Source organism: Mustela erminea, chromosome 19 (genome assembly GCF_009829155.1).
Source record: "Mustela erminea isolate mMusErm1 chromosome 19, mMusErm1.Pri, whole genome shotgun sequence".
NCBI classification, from domain to species: Eukaryota; Metazoa; Chordata; class Mammalia; order Carnivora; family Mustelidae; genus Mustela; species Mustela erminea.
The window spans coordinates 13,826,736-13,846,220 of NC_045632.1; the positions used below are offsets into that span (position 1 = coordinate 13,826,736).

At 53.7% G+C, this 19,485-nt stretch overlaps 1 protein-coding gene across 5 annotated transcripts; it reads right to left on the reverse strand.

Annotated features, from left to right (window-relative positions):
- Positions 1-284: 284 nt before the first annotated feature.
- ZBTB45 (zinc finger and BTB domain containing 45) lies at positions 285-6,322 on the reverse strand. Of its 5 annotated transcripts, none has more exons than XM_032324747.1 (4): positions 6,187-6,322; positions 4,566-4,657; positions 2,823-4,104; positions 285-1,101 (listed from the first exon to the last, which is right to left on the reverse strand). In XM_032324747.1, the coding sequence occupies exons 2-4, from the start codon at positions 4,647-4,649 to the stop codon at positions 845-847; spliced, it is 1,623 nt and encodes a 540-aa protein (XP_032180638.1). In that variant the 5' UTR covers positions 4,650-4,657; positions 6,187-6,322; the 3' UTR covers positions 285-844. The 5 variants fall into 5 exon arrangements, with proteins under 5 accessions (XP_032180638.1, XP_032180637.1, XP_032180640.1 ...); XM_032324746.1 differs by lacking the exon at positions 6,187-6,322 and adding an exon at positions 5,707-6,111; XM_032324749.1 differs by lacking the exon at positions 4,566-4,657 and having other exon boundaries at positions 6,187-6,292.
- Positions 6,323-19,485: the final 13,163 nt, after the last annotated feature.

Consider the following 19,485-nt stretch of genomic DNA (forward strand, 5'->3'; position numbering starts at 1 on the left):
AATGGGGGAGGGGAGCCTAAAGTCCAAAGGGCTTTAAAGTTCTGGTGGGAAAGGCCTCAAAATCTGTGTCTTTTCCACATATGGCTTCCCCCTTCGAAGCGCACCTCAGGGCTGGCTCTATAAGAGCCAAGTGCCAGTCATATAAGCATCCCATTCCCACCAGGAGAACAGAAGCATGAGTGGCCAAGCGTGCGGTCCTGTCTCCGCCCAAGGAGCCTGGGAGATTAGGGTCAGCTGCCCAGGGACAGGGGCACTGAGCCCCGACGCCCACAACCAGTCTGTGATGGTGAGAAATGCACGGGTCTGGGAGTTCACAGCTTCCGAGTTTGGAACCCATGGCCCACAGTACTTTATTAGAGAGCGGGGGTCCTGAGGCCCTGTCCCAGTCCACGATGGGTCCACCTGAGCCCCCTAGACGCTATACTGAGGGAGGGGTAGTTCAGGATCATGCCCAGCTTTACACTGGGACAGAGGAGCAACTCCAGAATCCACCCCAATCAAGCCACAAACCTTGGGCCTGGCCCAAGGGTCTGAGCAGCCAGTTCGAGTTTAGGCCAGAGGTGATTCAGTTCTCAGGGATGGCCGGTCCCTGACCAACCCCAGCCCGCCACCATCAGAAGGGTCTAAGGAGGAGGGAGGACCTCTCCTCTCCAGGCAGGCTGGACCCCCGTCAGGTCTGGGGAGAAGGGTGGAAGGAGAGGGAAGGCCTGTGCTCTGGGGAAAGTGCGGTTTGACGGTGGGAGCGTGGTCCAGGCATCTAGGCAGGTATGAACCGGTCCCGCAGTGGCTGTGGCCTAGTTCCACCGGAGGTCCCCATCCCGGCCAAGGGCGGCCTGGAACCGGATCAGGGCGCCGGGTGCGCGGCCAGGTGGCGCTCGAGCAGTGCCCGGTGGGAGAAGACCTTGCCGCAGGCGGGGCAGGGCGCGCGCTCCGGCCGGTGCGTGCGCATGTGCACGTTGAGCGAGCTCTTCTGCGTGAAGCGCTTGGCGCAGACCGCGCACTGGAAGGCACGCACGCCTGTGTGCGTGACCATGTGCTTCAGCAGGTAGTCGCGCAGCGAGAAAGATCGCCAGCACACGGCGCACTGGTGGGGCTTCTCCCCTATGGGCGACAGGGTATGTCAGCTGGGAAGGGGCTCTCCCCTCTCCTCCCAGAATCCCCCTCTCCCGTTAGGGACACTCCCTCCCGGGACCACCCCTCACCCCCCTCATCCCCCGGACCTTCCAGCTCAACAGGGACCCTCCCCCAACATGACCCAGTATGTCTCCCCACTCAGCGGGGACACCTCTTTCCCAGACCCTTACCATCATACCGGGATACCACTGTCAGGGGCCCCCAACTCTAACAGGTACCCTCCAAACAGGGACTCCTGCTGGTCTGGGATAACGCTGCCCCTCGTGACTGATCACTAGTCCCCCACCTCTAGGGACTTCCCCTCCCCCCACTCCTGCTATGCCCATGGAGCATTCTGTACTCTGCTTGCTGGCCACCATTCTGAGGACAGTCTTGCAAGGCCCAGTAGGCTTACACTGGGAGAGACGCAGGCATACCTGCCCCCCACCCCTACTGGAAGCCCCTGTTGCCCAGAACCTTTGTCTGCTGGCAGCTATAATGTTCCTGGGGTGGCACAGACGGTGTTAGCTCTTAAATCATCAGGTATTAATAAAAAACCCATCTCAGTGGCAGAGGGACTGCAGGGCAGTGCCTGGGCAGGGGGTTCCCCCAGACCAACCAGGCCTGGCACCTGGCTAAGGCGACACAAAGCTCCAAATCTTGGCTGGCACTACCTTGGGGCCCCTGGCAGCTCTCCACAGGCTGAATACCTATGTCTGTATCCTCTCCCCTTCATCTCAAGACAGCCAGGTGGGGATGATTGTGTAAACCACATCTCAGTCACTACTTACCTCAGAACACTGATGCCCTCCCATCCATTCACAGTGAAATCCCAAATTCCCGGCCCTGCAGAACTCCCCACTCCACTCCCACAGGACTCCCAGCCAAATCTTTGCTTTTCCTAACATCCAGTTCAGCCCCGCAGGCAGTCTTTGACTCTCCATACCCCTGTCCTCCACCTGAGCCCCTAGGGAATCCCCCCTTGGCGGGGGAACACACCCAGGACTTGCCAGCCACCACCTCAGCCTCTAGTGCCACAGTCTCCACTTGCTCACCCTAGCATACTCCCTGTCTCTCCCCCAGCCACTGCAGAGCACCTCCCAGATGAGCTGAGGTTTTAGGGGACTGCCCCATGGTCTTCAAGGAGCTTCCCTTTCCTCCCTCTGCAGCTGTAGGGTCCCCACAATGCAGCCCCATCTGCCACCCCCAGCCTTGATCAGGGCACCTCTCTGCCTACTCTGCATGCTTTCCCTAGGCCAGCGAACTCATCCTCTCTCCATCCAGTCTGTCAATGAACCCAGGGACAGCCAGAAGACCCAGGAGGCTCCCTGCAGCACTGCTTCCCAGCCTGGTTATTTATCCCTGCCAAGGCTCTGTTCCTCCAGATCAGCCCAGATCACAGTGAGTAAAGGCTTCACTGCCAGCTTTCCAAAACCTCTGGGCAAGTTCCTGCTCCTTTACCCAGCCTTAGGATTCCTCCTGCACCAATAAGTCGAGGTAGGGGACTTGCAGGAGCTCCTCCTTCTCCAGTGGAGGGGCTTCCCCTCCCCCCTACATGTCACACTTGGGGCTCAATTTCCAGGCTCCCCTGGGGTCACGAAAGAGCATCAAAACAGCATGAGTGCCTCCACCCGCTTGCCCAGTGCCCAATCCTCTCTCAGGCTTGAATCTCTAATGACCAAGGGGCTCAGAGATCCATCCTGGCTCACCGGAGTGGATGAACATGTGCTTGGTGTAGTTTTTCCGTGAGCTGAACGTCTTGCGGCAGTGACTGCATTCATAGGCAGGTGACTCGGCAGCACCTGGGGCTCGGGCAGGGGTGGCCGAGGGGGCCGCAGCAGGAGCAGCGGGCGGCGGGGCCGGTGCCTCCCCCGGAGGCGCACTTGGGGCCGCATCTGGCTGGAGCGCTGGGTAAAAGGCGGAGGAGAGTGCAGGAGCCGGCCCGGAGGGTGCGGGAGAAGGCTGCGCAGGCGGCCCAGGAGCGCCCAGATGAAAAGGGAAAATCGAGACTGGGGGGCCCGGGGTCTTCACGCTGGGGACGCGGGATCCAGACAGGACGCAGTCAGGCGGAGCCGGGGCATCGGGGGGGCAGGCTTCCGCGGCAGTGCCATCCTCATCTTGCCAAGCGGACACGTAACTCTCCGGGAACACGTCCTCGGCCGCCGAGGCCCCCCTAAGGAAGTCCCTCCCGGCGCCGCCGTAGTCCGAGAGGCCGGCGGGTGCGGGCGGCTCCTCACACGCGCTGTCAGGGGCAGCGGTGAGGAAGCCGGCGGCGCAGTCAGGGAAGGAAGGGGGCGCCTGGCCCTCTCCCGGGCCGCCGCCTTCACCGTCCTCACCGTCGGTTTCATCGTCGGTCTCCTCGTCGCAGTCGCCGCCGCCGTCGTCTGGGGCCGCTGGCAGGGCGGGGTCCTCTGACCCCTCGGCCTTGGTGGGCGCAGTGGGCGCGGGCAGCTGCAGGCGCGCTGGCTGGCGCTGCTTGCGGCTATGCGCTGCGCCTGGGTGGCCCGGAGGGCGCGCCGCAAGCAAGTGGCGCAGACGGTGGCGTAGCTGCGCAGGTGCAAGAGGTGGGGGCACGGGTGTGGGGAGGGGCGCGGGTGCGCCTGGGACCGGGGCGCGGGCGCGGGCAATGATCTGCGTGCATTCGTCTATGACCGTCTGGATGCGCAGCACCGACGCCGCCGTGAGCACCTGCAGGGCTTCGCCCTGTGCCACTACGAGCGAGCCGCTGTAGAGGAACTCGACGAGCTGGCGCACCGTCTGGGCCGGCACCACCGGTGGCACGCGAATCTCGGAGTGGCCGAGAAGCAGCTTGTCCTGGAAGAAGGGCGAGCCAGCAGCCAACACACAGCGGTGTGCACGCAACGAAGCCTCGCGGATCCTCACGGTTACGTCACAGAAGTGACCGCCCAGCCGCTGCCCGTTGAGTGTCTCAAGTAGCGAGCGGGAGAAGTTCTGCAGGTGTATGTGGTGCACTGCCTCTGCCGCCGCCATCTGCACCGCATGAGGGGATGGGGGAGGGAGGTCAGTGGGGGACACACCCCCAACTGTCCCTGTCCCTCAAGCTCTTATTGCAGGACAAGGCCCACAGGCACACCACAACCCCAGGCTTTGTGAACCTCAGCCCTCCCAAAAAGGCATGACAGTTCTGTCCCACAGACACCACACCAGCCTCACCTAACCCCACCCCGCAGTCTCTAGGGCCTCCGCAGCTCTACCTTGGAAGCACCCAGCACATCCCCTGCAGGAAGGCTGGGAATACCCCAGACCTGCCTCCCTCCCAGTCTTGCTTGCTTCTCAGAGAAAGGTCCAAGAGCTCAAATTCCCCTATATTGGTCCACCCACCCTTCCCCTAACTCCAAATCCATAAACCTTCCCAAAGTCCCCCTCCAATGGCACAGCTCTGTGGAGGAGACCGCAGGGGCCCCTACACAGAACTGGCTGCCACACCTTACCCACTCCCCTTCCTGGCTAGCTGTGATTCCTCCCCAAGCAGCTTTTTTGATCTTCCTTTGCCACATCCCCCCTCCTTGGAGCATCCAAGGCCCTGTGGAGACCCAAGTCTGTTGGCTTGGAATTGGGTTATATTAACTAGGGTATACAGAGGTCTTCTCACGGGTGGGGTGGCAAGACCTGGGTCCTGGGCTAAGCAATTGAGGGTATGCAGAGTCACAGAGGATTGAGAGTAAGTTGGGCATCAGCCTGACAAGTGCCGTATAAGAGAAGAATACATGGTCTCTGCCAACCCCCACAGCAGGTAGGGAGGAACCTCTTGCGGCCTGGTTCTTGGACTCTTGATATGGCTTGCAGGGCACAGGTGTGGGGGTGGCATAGAGCAGGGGCTTGTGTGGACTGTGCAGGGTGTGTGGTTGGGAGGGCAAAGGTGGTGCAGCAGCGGCCTCCAGATCAGGATGATTCTTGTCAAAACTGTGGCCTCCTAATTCTACCTGATTTGCCCACCGTCAAATACTGGAAGGGGGAAGGGACACTATTCCCCAGGAAACCCCAGAAATCTGAGAAGCTCTGCTACTTCACGGGTCAAGCAGGTCCCATGCTGAGTAGGGCTCAGTCTTCCGTCTATCAAACAAAGATGGGATACCTGGCTCATCTTGCACCCAGCCCCGCGCACCCCATCAGAGAACGGCTGGGACACAGGACGCACCCTGACACTCACCCCCTCTCCATCAGTCCGGCGCAGGCCGGGTCCCACAGCCCTGGAGTGCAGCCTCTCTTAACCTTCCGGGTCTAACGGGGTCTCGGACTCACCCCCCTCCGGTTCCTCACCCCCAGGTCCCCTTTCCTCTTTGCGGGTCATCCCCCCGCCCCTTGCAAGCTCCACATCTCACTCCATCACGGACCACTTCGCACACCTGCACTCCCCAGGCCGATGGAGTCTTCCCCTTGGGTTCCCCGCCTCCCAACCTATTCCCCGCGCCACAGGCAGAGGGAGCCTGAGCAGACCCGACAGCTAGGGACCCTCCCGGACTCCGCGCCCTCCACGGCCACGACAAAATTCCTGGCGCTTCTTCAAACGCGCCTGGTGTGTGCGCGTGCGTTACCTGTGCCCCAGCCCCTTCCCCGTCTCTATTCACGCACCGTCCAGAGACCTTCAGATCCGCGCGCGGGCGGCGGGGGCCTGCGCACCGACCCGCGCCCGCACCCGCGCCGCCGGCCGCCTCCGGCCCTCCGCCGCCCGGCTCCCGGCCTCGGCTCAGCCCCGGCGCAGCAGGGCCTTCACCGTGCCGCAGAACAAAGGCCCGCCCTCCCGGGTGTGGCGCAGCGTGGGGGCTGCCGCGCCGCAGCCCTCGCCGTGCGCCGCGCTCGGAGCACCTTCCCCCATGCTCGGCTCGGCTGCCCACGCCCCAGCCCGAACGGGGGTCCCCTCGCACACGCCCCGGCGGCGCCAGTGGCGGACCCCGGCCAGCCCGGATTTCCCGCCTCCGCACGATCGCCGGGGCCAGGCCCCCATCAGCAGCGCCCCCTCACGGCCGCGGCTTGCGCGCCACGCCCAGCGCCGTCGCCCCTCCCCCGGCCCGCCCGCCGGCCCTGCAGCGGCGGATGCCCGCCACCCCGCACCTTCGGCTCCTCCGCGGCGCTCGGCCGGGACGTGGCTTTCTCCCGCTCAGCACCGACAAGGCCGCACTTTCAGGGTGCGACGCCGACGGAACTCAAGTCTGCGGCCGCCGTGGGGCCGGGGAGCGCTCGGTCAGAGCACGTTTCCGGTGTTTCTATGGCGATCGGCCGCCGCGGCCAGGCCGCTCTTCCGGCTCTAGCCGGAGGGGGAACTAAAGTCGCCTAGGCTCGGGCGGCGGGGCAGTGAGGGAGGTCGGAGCCGGAGCACGCTTCCGGCGTGGCCCGAGGCGCGGGGATGAGGCGGGGCCTGCGCTGTCAATCTCTGGGCCGCGCTCCGGCGAGCTCCCCGCGGGGCTGGCACTGGGGCGCGGCCGCGGAGGTCGGGAAGGCGGCCCGGAGCCCCAGGTAGGTCTCAGCCGGCTTCGACTGCACTGCGACCCCAGGGGACGGCCTTCTGCCCGTAGCAAGAGTGGAACCAGCCGTAGGTACCCCGGACTCCAGCCCTGCGGGGAGAGCAGCGGAGCGAGGGGCAGACACCACCCCCAGGCTCCGGCTCCCATCGTCCGCCCCCGAGTCTGGGTCACTGGTGGACGGTGGAGGCGGCCGGTCTCTGTGCCCCTGCCCCGTCCCACACACACTGGGCGCATCCGCCCCGGGGCGAGCGGTGAACGACGGTTCCCTTCGGCACGCAGCACCTGGGACACGCGTCGGAGTAAGGGGAGGGCAGGGGAGAGATGGGTGGTGCGTCTGCCAGGACGGGGGGCTCCAGCAGTCTCTTTCGGAGACAGTCCGCGGGCGGAGGAAACAGCCATGGTTTTCGAGGACCTTGAGATGGGGCTGGCTATCCAGGACACAGTGAGCCAGGCGGGGGGCTGGAGTGGTGGGCTGGCCTCGCTTTATACTTTGCTCGTGGGGGCTAGAGGCAGTCGGGAGGACAGAAGGGTCGGAAGATTCCCGGAGACCTCGGTGGACCCCGTGCCTCCTGCAGCGCGTGTGGAATCCAGCATGGGGCTAGGGGTGCGGACTCAGCCTCCGGGATGAGGCAAGATCCGAGTACCAGCCTCCCCCCTTGATCACCTGTGCTGTAGACGCGTTGAAGGTCAGGAGGGGAACCACTGTCCCCACTGGCAGCCAATCCTGTGGCCCATGCCCCGAGGAACCTTGTTAAACCCCAAGTCTAATGACCTCAGTGTCCTTCTTCAGAATCTGGGCCCCTCAGAATGGCCTGCCCTGCCCCCTGGGTCTTCTCCATTCAACCTCAGTGGCCGCTCTCTGGTCCTATCACTCCTCATTCCTCAGGTCTGTGGTTCTGCCTACCTCGAGGGTGGCCTGTGCTGTTCCCTCTTTTTGTAGCACTTGCTCACATGGATCGGCCCTGTCCATGCCTCTAGGGACTCTCCCTGACTTCAGGGCCTCCCTGTCTTCCGTCCCAGGACCTGTAGAGGTGGGGGTCATCTGTGTCCCTCACCTTGACAGACAACAACTGCTACTACCTCAGCAGAAAGAGAGAAGCTAACAGCAGCTTCATCCTGTTGGGGGCCTGATTCCACAGGATTCTGAGACTTTGTAAGTCATCTCCCGGAGGGAGGCAGAATTCTAAAAATGCCCCCCTCCAAGATTCCGCGTGCAGGACTTACGTATAGTTACAGTACCTGGCAGATATAATTAAGGTTGACAGCCCGCTGGCCTGAAGATGAGATGATCCTTGATTGCTTGGCTTGGCCAGAGGTCATCATAGGTTGTTTAAAAGCAGACGAGGAGGGGTGCCGGGGGACTCAGTGGGTTAAGCCTCTGCCTTGGGCTTGGGTCATGATCTCAGGGTCCTGGGATTGAGCCCCACATTGGGCCCTATGCTCGGCGGGGAGCCTATTTCCCCCCTCTCTCTGCCTGCCTCTCTGCCTACTTGTGATCTCTGTCTGTCAAATAAATAAAATCTTAAAAAAAAAAAAAACAGAGGCGGAAAGCAGAGAGAAGTAGAAGTAGAGGGATTCCACCGGCTTTGAAGCTGGAAGAGCCCATGTGACAAGAAATACAGGGGGGGAGTCAAGAGTCTACGAGGCCCACATGACAGCCAGCGAGGAAATAGGGCCTTCAGTCTACAAACGCATGGAACTGGAATCTGCTGATGACCTGAAGGGGCTGGGAAGCAGATATTCCTGCAGAGCTTCCCAGAAGAGCCCCGAGCCCTGCCCAGAACTTGATTGCAGTCTTCGTGAGACCTGGAGCAGAGGACGATGCCTGGGTTTCTGACAGGTAAAACAGGGAGCTAATAGATAGTGTTGTGTTAAGCTACTGAGTTTGTGGTACTTTGTTAAGTAACAACAGGGAACGAATCTAGCTGCCAGAGGGTCAGGGCCTGCATGCAGTGCGTTTCTGCTAAACGCTGCTGTTTCCCATCTGACAGATTCCTTCCCCTTGCCTCTCCCTTGCTGAGTGCTGCTTTGTTTCTGCTTTACAAGGCTTTATCAGTGACGTTGGTGGTCTCATTACTCTGTGCTATAAGCGGAGGGACTCGGGAGTGAGAAAGAGAGGGAATGATCCAGACACATGGCTGTAACATCAGGCAGGTGGAAAGGCATGCATGAGGGCTTTGAGGAGGGCGGGTGGCCCTCCCTAAAGTGAGGAAAGTGAGCGAATTGTGGGCTGAGCTGCTATGGGGATTGTGGAGCTGTGGGAGGAGAGGGGGAGGACCACAGTCCCAACTGCATGTTTTAAGGACCCATGGGTGGTGGGTCTTGTGGGGCAGCAAACACAGGGGGCCTAAAAGGCAGCAATGGCAGCTCATACCTCAGCAGGAAGGAGAGGACATGGGTGGCTTCAGAGAAGGTCTTCGTGGATGAGGATGAGGTGGAGGACCTGACCCAGTGGGAGGCAGGAGGGAGAGGTGCAGTTCAGCAGCAGTGGCGGTGGGAGCTGCAGCCTCCCGTGTCACAAGCCTGGAGGAGACATGGATTTTACGTTCCCTTCTAAAGACCTTATCACAGGGGTTGTGGGTTGTGCGTTTTGAGGAATAAATAGTATATCCAAGGATACAGGTTTAATAAGCCAAGGAGGGGGTCAATGTGGCCTGCAAATACCAGACCTTCTGGGCCAGGTCCTAGAGTCTTAGAGGCAGGGTGGTAAGAGGCAGATGGCACCAGCTGACGGACCATCCAGGGAAGAACCTGTGAGGTTGCAATGGTCACAGACACGTGAAAGGAGAAGATATTAAACTACTCATTGACTGGGCCTCCTCAGCAGTAGGACCCAACAGGACCTCAGCACTGTACCCGACACCCCCACACCCCTCACAACCAGAGGCACAGCTTAGGTCAGAAGACTCAGTCCTGCTTCCTGCCCAGTCTGTTCCTAACCTCCCTCTCTAGCCAGCTTTTCAAACAGGGTCTCCTTCTGTGGCTGTCACTGCCCACGGATAAAGTATTGATCAGGTCCCACTGTCTCCCAGCCTAGCGCTACCTTCCTGGGGCTGGATAGTGCCAAGTGTAGGATACAGGTTCCAAGATTCAAGTACTCACCTCAGGCAGCCAGGAGCTTCCCCTTGGCCCAGGGGTTAGGTACAAAGCACCTCTCTGGAAGAGTGCTTCCCGATACAAGGCAGATAGGGGAGGGACTGAGGGAGGTCCCAGCCAAGGCAGCTATGGCAGTGGAGAGTTTGGCTCTCCCGAGAAGAGAGAGGCAATGAGGATCCCTTTGGGGTGGGGGAAGGGCAGTAACAGGTTCCATTTCTGTACCGATGAGGGTTAGGAAGCTGGGGGGAGGGCTGGAGGGAACCCAGGCCCAGCCCCAGGGGGAGTGCATGAAGGTGTTAGGAGCAGTGGGTCAGATAAAGCAAGGTATCTACAGGACTTAGCAAAACAGAAACCTCAGGGACTGTTGGGATGGGGGTGGAAATGGGTGAGGAGTATTTGCAACATAGAGAGAAAAGGTTTAATTTGCTTTCATATGTAAAAGACAAGAGCACCTGCTAGTCTGTGGACAGAGAGGTGGGGACATCAGGGAAGTAAGAGACCTAAACTGAAATAACCATAACACAACTACCATGGTCACTTCTCCTGGGTCCCTGCACCAGGTCCTACATGGGGCTCTTGATTTAATTTTGAAAAGTGAAAAAACCCCCAAGAAACACGAAGTGCAATATAGCACACACTGGAGTGCTCACATCCCCAAATTACCAAATGTTCTTGTTTTGTCCATTTTTTTTCCCCTTGAAAGATTTATTTGCGATAGTGAGTGCACAAACCAGGATAGGAGTAGATGGAGTGAATGTCCAGTGGACTTCTTAGTGAGTGTGGAGCCAGACGTGGGGCTCAATCTCATGTCGAGTCAGACACTTATTTTTTTTAGAGATTTTATTTATTTATTTGACAGAGATCACAAGTAGGCAGACAGACGGGGTGGGGGGGTGGGGGGGGAAGCAGGCTCCCTTCCAAGCAGAGAGCCTGATGTGGGGCTGGATCCCAGCACCCTGAGACCATGACCTGAGCCAAAGGCAGAGGTTTAACCCACAGATCCTTCCAGCCTCCCTGTCCTTTATTTCTTTGTCCTGCTTTTAGTACACACACACACACACACACACAAAGTTATTATTTTTACATTTTTTTTAAGCAAAGCTTGTAGGCGAAAGAGAAAGCCCCGGGAGGGAGGTGGCACACCTGCGTACTTCTGTACCTTCAAGGCTTCTTGGTCCTACCCTGGTTTAACAGTTCTTTTGAAGTCAGATGTATGTTTCTGGTTTTGTCTTTTTTTTTTTTTCACATGTAATAATTTTTTTAGAGTTAAAGTTTACTAATTTTTTTAAATAATTTCTACACCCATCCTGAGGCTCGAACTCACCACCCTGAGAGGAAGAGTCCTATGTTCCTCTGACGGAGCCAGCCAGCCGCGCCATATGTTTGTATTTAAAATTTTTTATTTTTCAAATTTTTTATTAGGGAGAGAGGGGACTCGGGAGGGTCAGAGGGCGAGGGAGAATCTTAAGCAGACTCCCCACTGAGTGCAGAGGCAACATGGAGCTCGGTCTCACAACCTTGAGATCATGACCTAAGCTGATAACATGACCTGAGCCAAAATCAAGTGTCAAGAGTCAGATGCTTAACTGGCTGAGCCACCCAGATGCCTCTCTGTTTTATTTATTTTTTATTTTTTGAAAGATTTTATTTATTTATTTGACAGACAAGAGATGACTAGTAGGCAGAGAGGCAGGCAGAGGTGGGTGGGGGAGGGCGGAAGCAGGCCCCCTGAAGAGCAGAGAGCCCCATGCGGGTAGGGCTGGATTCCAGGACCCTGAGATCATGACCTGAGCCAAAGGCAGATGCTTAACCCACTGAGCCACCCAGGCGCCCCAGAGACCACTAATCTAATGTCACTATAGATTAGCCTTTTCTGGACATTTCACCTGAATGGAGTCACACAATATGAGGTCTGGGTCACTTTGGCTTAGGCTTCTGTGCCACCGCCCCAGATGTTAAATTCGTTTACATTGTTCATTGTTTTCTCTTCAGGTGCTATGCCCATGGCTTCTGGTCCAAAAAGTATTTCCTTGCCATTGTGGGCAACTGAGGCAGAAGCCTCTCCAATCCTGCCTTTACCAGCTGTCCTGCTGGACTCCGGCCCTCCTTCATGACATGGTCTGTTCTCTACCCTGCCCTCTTTGTGCTTGATACACTGTTCAGCTCTCCTCTTTTAACACCAGAATGCATCTTTTAAAAGCAAGGATGGGGGGCACCTGGGTGGCTCAGTGGGTTAAAGCCTCTGCCTTCGGCTTGTGGGTTTGATCTCAGGGTCCTGGGATCGAGCCCTGCATCTGACTCTGCTCATCAGGGAGCCTGCTTCCCCCTTTCTCTCTGCCTATTTGTGATTTCTCTTTCCGTTAAATAAATAAAATCTTAAAAAAAATAAATAAAAGCAAGGATGGGGGTGCCTGGGTGGCTCAGTCGGTTGAGTTCTGACTCTTGATTTCTGCTCAGGTCATGGTCTCAGGGTTGTGATGGAGCCCCAGGTTGGGCTCTTGTGCTCAGTGGGGAGTCTGCTTGAGATTCCCTCTTCCTCTGCCCCTCCCCCTGCTTGTGCTCTCTGTAAAACAAATAAAGAGATCTTTGAAAACAATAAGGATGGGGCACCTGGGTGGCTCAGTCACTTAAGCATCCAACTCTTGATCTCAGCTCAGGCCTTGATCTCAGGGTTGTGGGTTTGAACCCCATGTTGGGCTCCACACCCAAGACAAAAACCCAAAAAACCAAGGATGATTTCCTAGTTACCTGTCTTCGGAAGCTCCTCCTTAGCATAACCGGTCCCCATTCCCAGGTCACCAGCTATCCACAAGTGGGCCCTGACTGCTGATTTGTCTCTGCCAGGAACCCTTTCAGAGCTGCCCAGGTTCCTCGCTCCCTGTTGATCCAGAAGTAGCACTCACCCTTTTTAAATTAAGGTAAAAGTCAGATAAAACAGAATTCACCATTTTAAAGTGAACAATTCAGGCACACCTGGGTGGCTTCTCCAGTTGGGCATCCAGCTCCTGATTTCAGCTCAAGTAATGATCTCAGCATTGTGGGATCAAGCCCCGCATCAGGCTCTGCTCTCAATCCCTCTGCTTGTGATTCTCTTTCCCTCTCCCTCTCCCCCTCCCTCCCTCTCTCAAAAAAATAGATAAATAAATAAAATCTTTTAAAAAGTAAAGTGAACAATTCAGTGGATTTTAGTATGATCCCATGTTGTGTAACCACCAACTCAATCAAATCCAGAAACATTTTGCTTAATCCAAAATAAAAACTTGGAGACGCCTGGGTGGCTTAGTTAAGCATCTGCCTTCGGCTTGGGTCATGATCCTAGGGTCCTGAGATTGAGCCCTGCTTAGCAGGGGAGCTTAATGGAGCCTGCTTCTCCCCCTCCCTTTCCTCCTTCTTGCCACTCCACTTACTTGTGCTCTCTCTGTCAAATAAATAAAATCTTAAAACAAAAAACTGTGTGTACCCGTTGGCAGTAATTCCTCATTTCCCTCTTCCCCCAGCCCCTGGCAACCACTAATCTACTTTCTGTCTCTATGAGTTTGCATGTTTTGGATACTTCATATAAATGGAATCATACCATATATGGTCTTTTGTGTCTGATTTCTTTCAGCTGGTGTAATATTTTCAGGGTTCATCTATGTTGTAGTATGTATCAGTTCATTTCTTTTTATGGCTGAATAAGACTCCATTGTATGGAAATACCACATTTATTTATCTAGTCATCAATTAATGGACTTTGGGTTGTTTCCACCTTTGGCTACTGTGAATAGTATTGCTATAAGTTCCTGTACAAGGATTTGTTTGAATACTTGTTTTCAATAGGATATATACCTACACTTTTTATTTTTATTTTTTTTAAGGTTTTATTTATTTATTTGACAGAGACCGAGATCACAAGTAGGCAGAGAGGCAGGCAGAGAGAGAGAAGGAAGCAGGCCTCCCGCTGAGCAGAGAGCCCGATGCGGGGCTCGATCCCAGGACCCTGAGATCATGACCTGAGCCAAAGGCAGAGGCTTAACCCACTGAGCCACCCCAGCACTCCTTATTTTTAAAAAGGATTTTATTTCTTTTACTTGAGAGAGAGAATGGGGGAGGGGCAGAAGGAGAGGGAGAGAATCTCAAGAAGACTCCATGCTGAGCACAGAGCGTGAAACACGGCTCGATCCCATAACCTGGAAATCATGACCTGAGTCAAAACCAAGAGTCAGGGGCGCCTGGGTGGCTCAGTGGGTTAAAGCCTCTGCCTTCGGCTCAGGTCATGATCTCAGGGTCCTGGGATCAAGCCCCACATCGGACTCTCCTCAGCGGGGACCCTGCTTCCCCTTCTCTCTGTCTCTCTACCTGCTTGTGATCTCTCTCTCTCTGTCAAATAAATAAATAAAATATTTAAAAAAACAAAACAAGGGGCACCTGGGTGACTCAGTTGGTTGGGCGACTGCTTTCAGCTCAGGTCATGATCCTGGAGTCTCAGGATCGAGTCCCACATCAGGCTCCCAGCTCCACGGGGAGTCTGCTTCTCCCTCTGACCTTCTCCTCGTTCATACTCTCTCTCACTGTCTCTCTCTCTCAAATAAATAAATAAAATGTTTAAAAAGCAAACAAACAAAAAAACAAAACAAAACCAAGAGTCCTACACTTAGCTGAGTTACCCAGGCACCCAGTACATACCTATAAGTTAACTGCTGGGTCATATGGTAAATCTATGTGTAGCTGTTTGAGGAATAGCCAAACTGTTTTTTAATCAGTGGCTGCACTATTTTACATTCTCACCAGCAATGAAGGAGGGTTCCAATTTCTCCACACTCCTACCAACATTTGCTATTGTCCTTTTCTTAAAAAATAACGATTATTGGGGGCACCTGAGTGGCTCAGTGGGTTAAAGCCTCTGCCTTTGGCTCAGGTCATGATCTCAGGGTCCTGGGATCGAGCCCCACATCGGGCTCTCTGCTCAGTGGGGAGCCTGCTTCCTCCTCTCTCTCTCTCTGCCTACTTGTGGTCTGTCAAATAAATAAAAATCTTAAAAAAAACAAAAACAAAGTTGGGACGCCTGGGTGGGTCAGTCGTTAAGCGTCTGCCTTCGGCTCAGGTATGATCTCAGGTTCTAGGATCGAGTCCCATATCAGACTCCCTGCTCAGGGGAAGCCTGCTTCTCCCCTTCCCACTCTCCCTAGTCGTGTTCCCCCCCACTCTCTCTGTCAAATAAATAAATTTAATCTTTAAAAAACAACAACAAAAACAGTGCTGTCCAATGGAAATATGTGAACAACATCAAGGAATTTAAACCTTCCTAATATCTGGGTTTAAAAAATTACAAACAAAAAAACAAAGCAATTAAAAAATAAAGATTATTAATTAAGTAATTTTTTTTTGAAATTTTTGAGAGGGAGAGCCGACTCTCCATGCTCGGAGTCGGACATGGGGCTTGAGCTCACAACCCTGAGATCAAGAGTTGCACACACTACTGACTGAGCCAACCAGGCACCCCTGAGTGGGTGTGAATTGGTAGGTAGTGGTTTGATGTGCAGTTACCTCATGACTAATGACGTGGAATGTCTCTTTATGGTCTTATTATCCGGGCCATATTGTATAAAAGTTGTATTAATGGGTGCCTGGGTGGCTCAATCAGTTAAGTATTTGCCTTCGGCTCAGGTCATGATCCCAGGGTCCTGGGACTGAGCCCTGCAACAGGCTCCCTGCTCAGTGGGGAGTCTGCTTTTCTGTGCTTGCTTGCTTGCTCTCAAATAAATAAATACAATGTTAAAAAAATAAAATCTAAAAAAACAAACCCTAAAATGAAAGTATTAAGGGTTAGTGTATATGCCACAAAATACACCCCTTGCAGGTAGCCTTCAAGGATTCTTAGCAAATTCATATTCATCATTGTGCAGCTATCACCACAATCCAGTTTAATTAATTTTTTAAATTTTTGTTTTTTTATTTGACAGAGATCTCAAGTAGGCAGAGAGGCGGTGGGGTGGGGGGAGCAGGCTCCCTGCTGAGCAAAGAGCCCGACATGGAGTTGGATCCCAGGACCCCGAGATCATGAAGGCAGAGGCTTAACCCACTGAGCCACCCAGACGCCCCTAACTAATTAATTTTTTAAAATTTATTTTTCTTAGAAGGTTTTTAATTTTTATTTTTAATTAATGTACACCCAACATGGGGCTCGAACTCACAACCCCGAAGTCAAGAGCGGCATGCTGTACCCAGGAATTCAGGCACCCCACCACAATCCAGTTTTAGAACATTATCCTTCCCCTTAAAACTTCCTTTGCACAGTTTGCATCCATCCCTGCCTTACCCTAGGAGTCACTGATCTCGTGTCTGGCTATAGATATACAGCCCCTTCTGTGAAGACAGTTGAAGGACAGTAGACCTTAGTTTCTGGTGGGACATCCCCCACTTCTGGATGGGCCCACTGGCTACTTCTTTCCCTCCCTCTAGTATTTCCTTTAGCTCCTGTGGATGAGAAATGAGCTCTAAAGGCTTGTTGGGTTTCTGGCCAAACACTGGCTGGAACCTCTCACAGAGTGGTGGATGGGTCCTGTTTTGTCTCCTGAAGAGTCTCTGTGTTTCTGACCCTAATGTGGGGGCAATGACAGGCTGACTGGCTGCTCCCCACTCACGTGCCCCCTCCTAGATGATCATATTCACACTTCACCCGCTAGTACCCTCGGAGTGTATACAACTGATAATCCTGACCTCAGGAATCTCATTATGGGTTGGGAAATGATATTTTCTGAATTCTAGAATTTAATGATCTAAGCAAGCACTGGGGCCAGTGCTGAATTCCCAGAATGAGGGGTCAGCTTAAAAGTGACATCAAATGGTGACAGATGGGCTTATTTTCCTGGCTCTCCTTTTTGAGAACCCTGAAGAATTCATTGTATGTCAGCCAATGACAGTTGCAATTTTTTCTGATGCTTGAATTTTATCATCAGGTTTAGTTTCTGTGTCCTTTTAACATGTTCCTGTCATTTTTTGGGCACTTATTTTGTGGCATAACAAGATGTTCCAGGCTCACCTGGGACCCTCCCTGTTTAGCCTTGGAATCAGTCTTTTCTCCCAGGAGCCCTGGTTCCTCTCTGCAGAAAAAGGGATGAAATTCTGGGCTGTGGGTCTCCTGTCCTTTCCCTCCTTGCCCTCCCTGGGAGCTGCAGATTCCCTTGGGAAGAAAGCAGATGGAAAGGGTGAGGGCACCCCCTGAGCACAGGACTGGGTTGGACTCCTACAGACTGTGGGGCTGTGGACAACTTCTGTTCTCTGATGACTGATTTTCCCATCTGTGAAATGTAGACTTCAGTAGGCTGAAATATGACTCTCAAAGATGTATACATCCTAATCCCTGGCCCCTTGACATGTTACCTTATTAAGAAAAAGGATCAGGGGTAGTTAAGCATCTGCCTTGGGCTCAGGTCCTGATCCCAGGGTCCTGGGATTGAGCCCACATCAGGCTCCCTGCTCAGCAGGAAGCCTACTTCTCCCTCTCCTACTCCCCCGCTTGTGTTCCCTCTCTCGCTGTGTCTCTCTGTCAAATAAATAAATAAAATCTTTAAAGAAAAAGAAAAAGGATCTTTCCAGTTGTAATTAAAGATCTTGAAATGGGGAAATTATCCTGAATTATTGGGGTGGGCTCCAATTATAAAGTCACGTGAACCCTTATGAGGGTGAGGCAGAGGGAAACCTGACACTTAGTTGGCTCAAGCTGCCATTACAAAGTACTGTTGTTAGGTGGCTTAAACACCCAAAATTGGCTTCTCACAGCTATGGAGGCTAAGTCCAAGATAAAGGTGCTGGCAAAGTAGGTGTCATTCTTAGGCCTTTTCTCTTGGTTTGTGGGAGGCTGCGAAATCATCGTGTGGTCACAAAACATGTATGGGGCAACATCTGTGTTTATAACAGCACAAACAGGAGGGAGACCCAAGTGTAGTCAAAAAGAGAATGTGTAAACAGACTGTACGGTATTTGTGTAGTAAGGCCCTACACAACAAGGGCATGCAAGGAACCAAGGCCATATAGAACCACACAGATGTGCACTCAGAAAAAGAAGCGAGACACTGACATGCAAACCCTGTGTGGTTCTACATACAACCACCAAAACTCATCTGTGGTGGCAGTCAAGATGGCAGTGGCTGCTTGGGAGACACAGAGGACTTCTGGGAGCCCGACACATTCCAGTTTTTGCTATTAGACTCATGGTGCTCACTGGAGGTATGATGTGTATGCTTTTCTCTCTAATTACAAGCCTTCATCAAAAGGTTAAACAGTTCATAGAAACAGAAAGTGGATTAGTGGTTGCCAGAAGCTGGTGGGAGAGTGAATGGGGAGTGAGTGCTAATAGATTCTGGGTTTCCTTTTTTTTTTAAAAAGGATTATTTATTTATTTATTTCACGGGGGCGGGGGTGGGGGGGCAGGTATTGCACAGGCAGAGGAAAAAGGAGAAGCAGGCTCCCTGCTAATCAGAGAGCCCGATGTGGCGCAAACGCTTAACCAACTGAGCAGCCCAGGTGGCCCCACCCAGGTTTCATTTTCAGGTGATAAACATGTTCTAGGACTAGATAGAGGTGATGGTTGTACAATAATGTGAATGTATGAAATGCCACTAAATGTACTTTTTTTTTTTTTAAGGTTTTATTTATTTATTTTTGCAAGAGAAAGCAAATGAGTTCGAGTAGGGAGAGGGTCAGGGAGCCCAATGTGGACTCCACCCCAGGACCCTGGATCATGACCTGAGCCAAAGGTAGACACTTAACTGACTGAGCCACTCAGGCGCCCCTGTGCACTTTATTTTTTTATTTTTTAAGACAGAGATCACAAGTAGGCAGAGAGAGAGGAGGAAGCAGGCTCCCTGCTGAGCAGAGAGCCTGATGAGGGGCTCCATCCCAGGATGCTGGGATCATGACCTGAGCGGAAGGCAGAGGCTTTAACCTACTGAGCCACCCAGGCACCCCTGTGCACTTTATTTTTAAAGATCTATTTATTTCGGGATGCCTAGTGGCTCAGTCGGTTAAGGGTCTGCCTTTGGCTCAGGTCACAATCCTGGAGTCCTGGGATCGGTCCTGCGTTTGGCTACCCGCTCAGCGCGGAGTCTGCTTCTCCCTCTGCCTGGTGTTCCCCCTACTTGTGCTCTTCCTCCGTCAAATAAATAAATAAAATCTTAAAAAAAAAAAAAAGATTTATTTATTTGAGAGAGAAAGAGAGAGCACGTACGTGTCTATGCGCACCAGTGTAGGGAGGGGCTGAGGGCGAGAATATTTAGGCAGACTCCCTGCTGAGCAAGAAGCCCAATACTGGGCTTAACCTCACCACCCATGAGATCATGACCTGAGCTGAAATCAAGTCGTACACTTGACCAACTGAGCCACCCAGGTGCACCATGAATGTACACATTAATATAGCTAAAAATGATAAATTTGATGTTACATGGATTTTAACTCAGTTTTTAAAAAGATTTTAAAAAGTAAGATGGGGTGCCTGGGTGGCTCAGTCGGTTAAAGCCTCTGCCTTCAGCTCAGGTCATGATCCCAGCGTCATGGGATCGAGCCCCACATTGGGCTCTCTGCTCTGCAGAGAGCCTGCTTCCTCCTCTCTCTGCCTGCCTCTCTGCCTGCTTGTGATCGATCTCTCTCTCTCTGTCAAATAAATAAATAAAATCTTTAAAAATAAATAAATAAAAATAAAAATAAAAAGTAAGATAACCCAGGGGTGCATGGCTGATTCAATCAGAACATGTGACTCTTGGGCACCTGGATGGCTCGGTCCTAAGGCATCTGCCTTCAGCTTAGGTGGGATCGA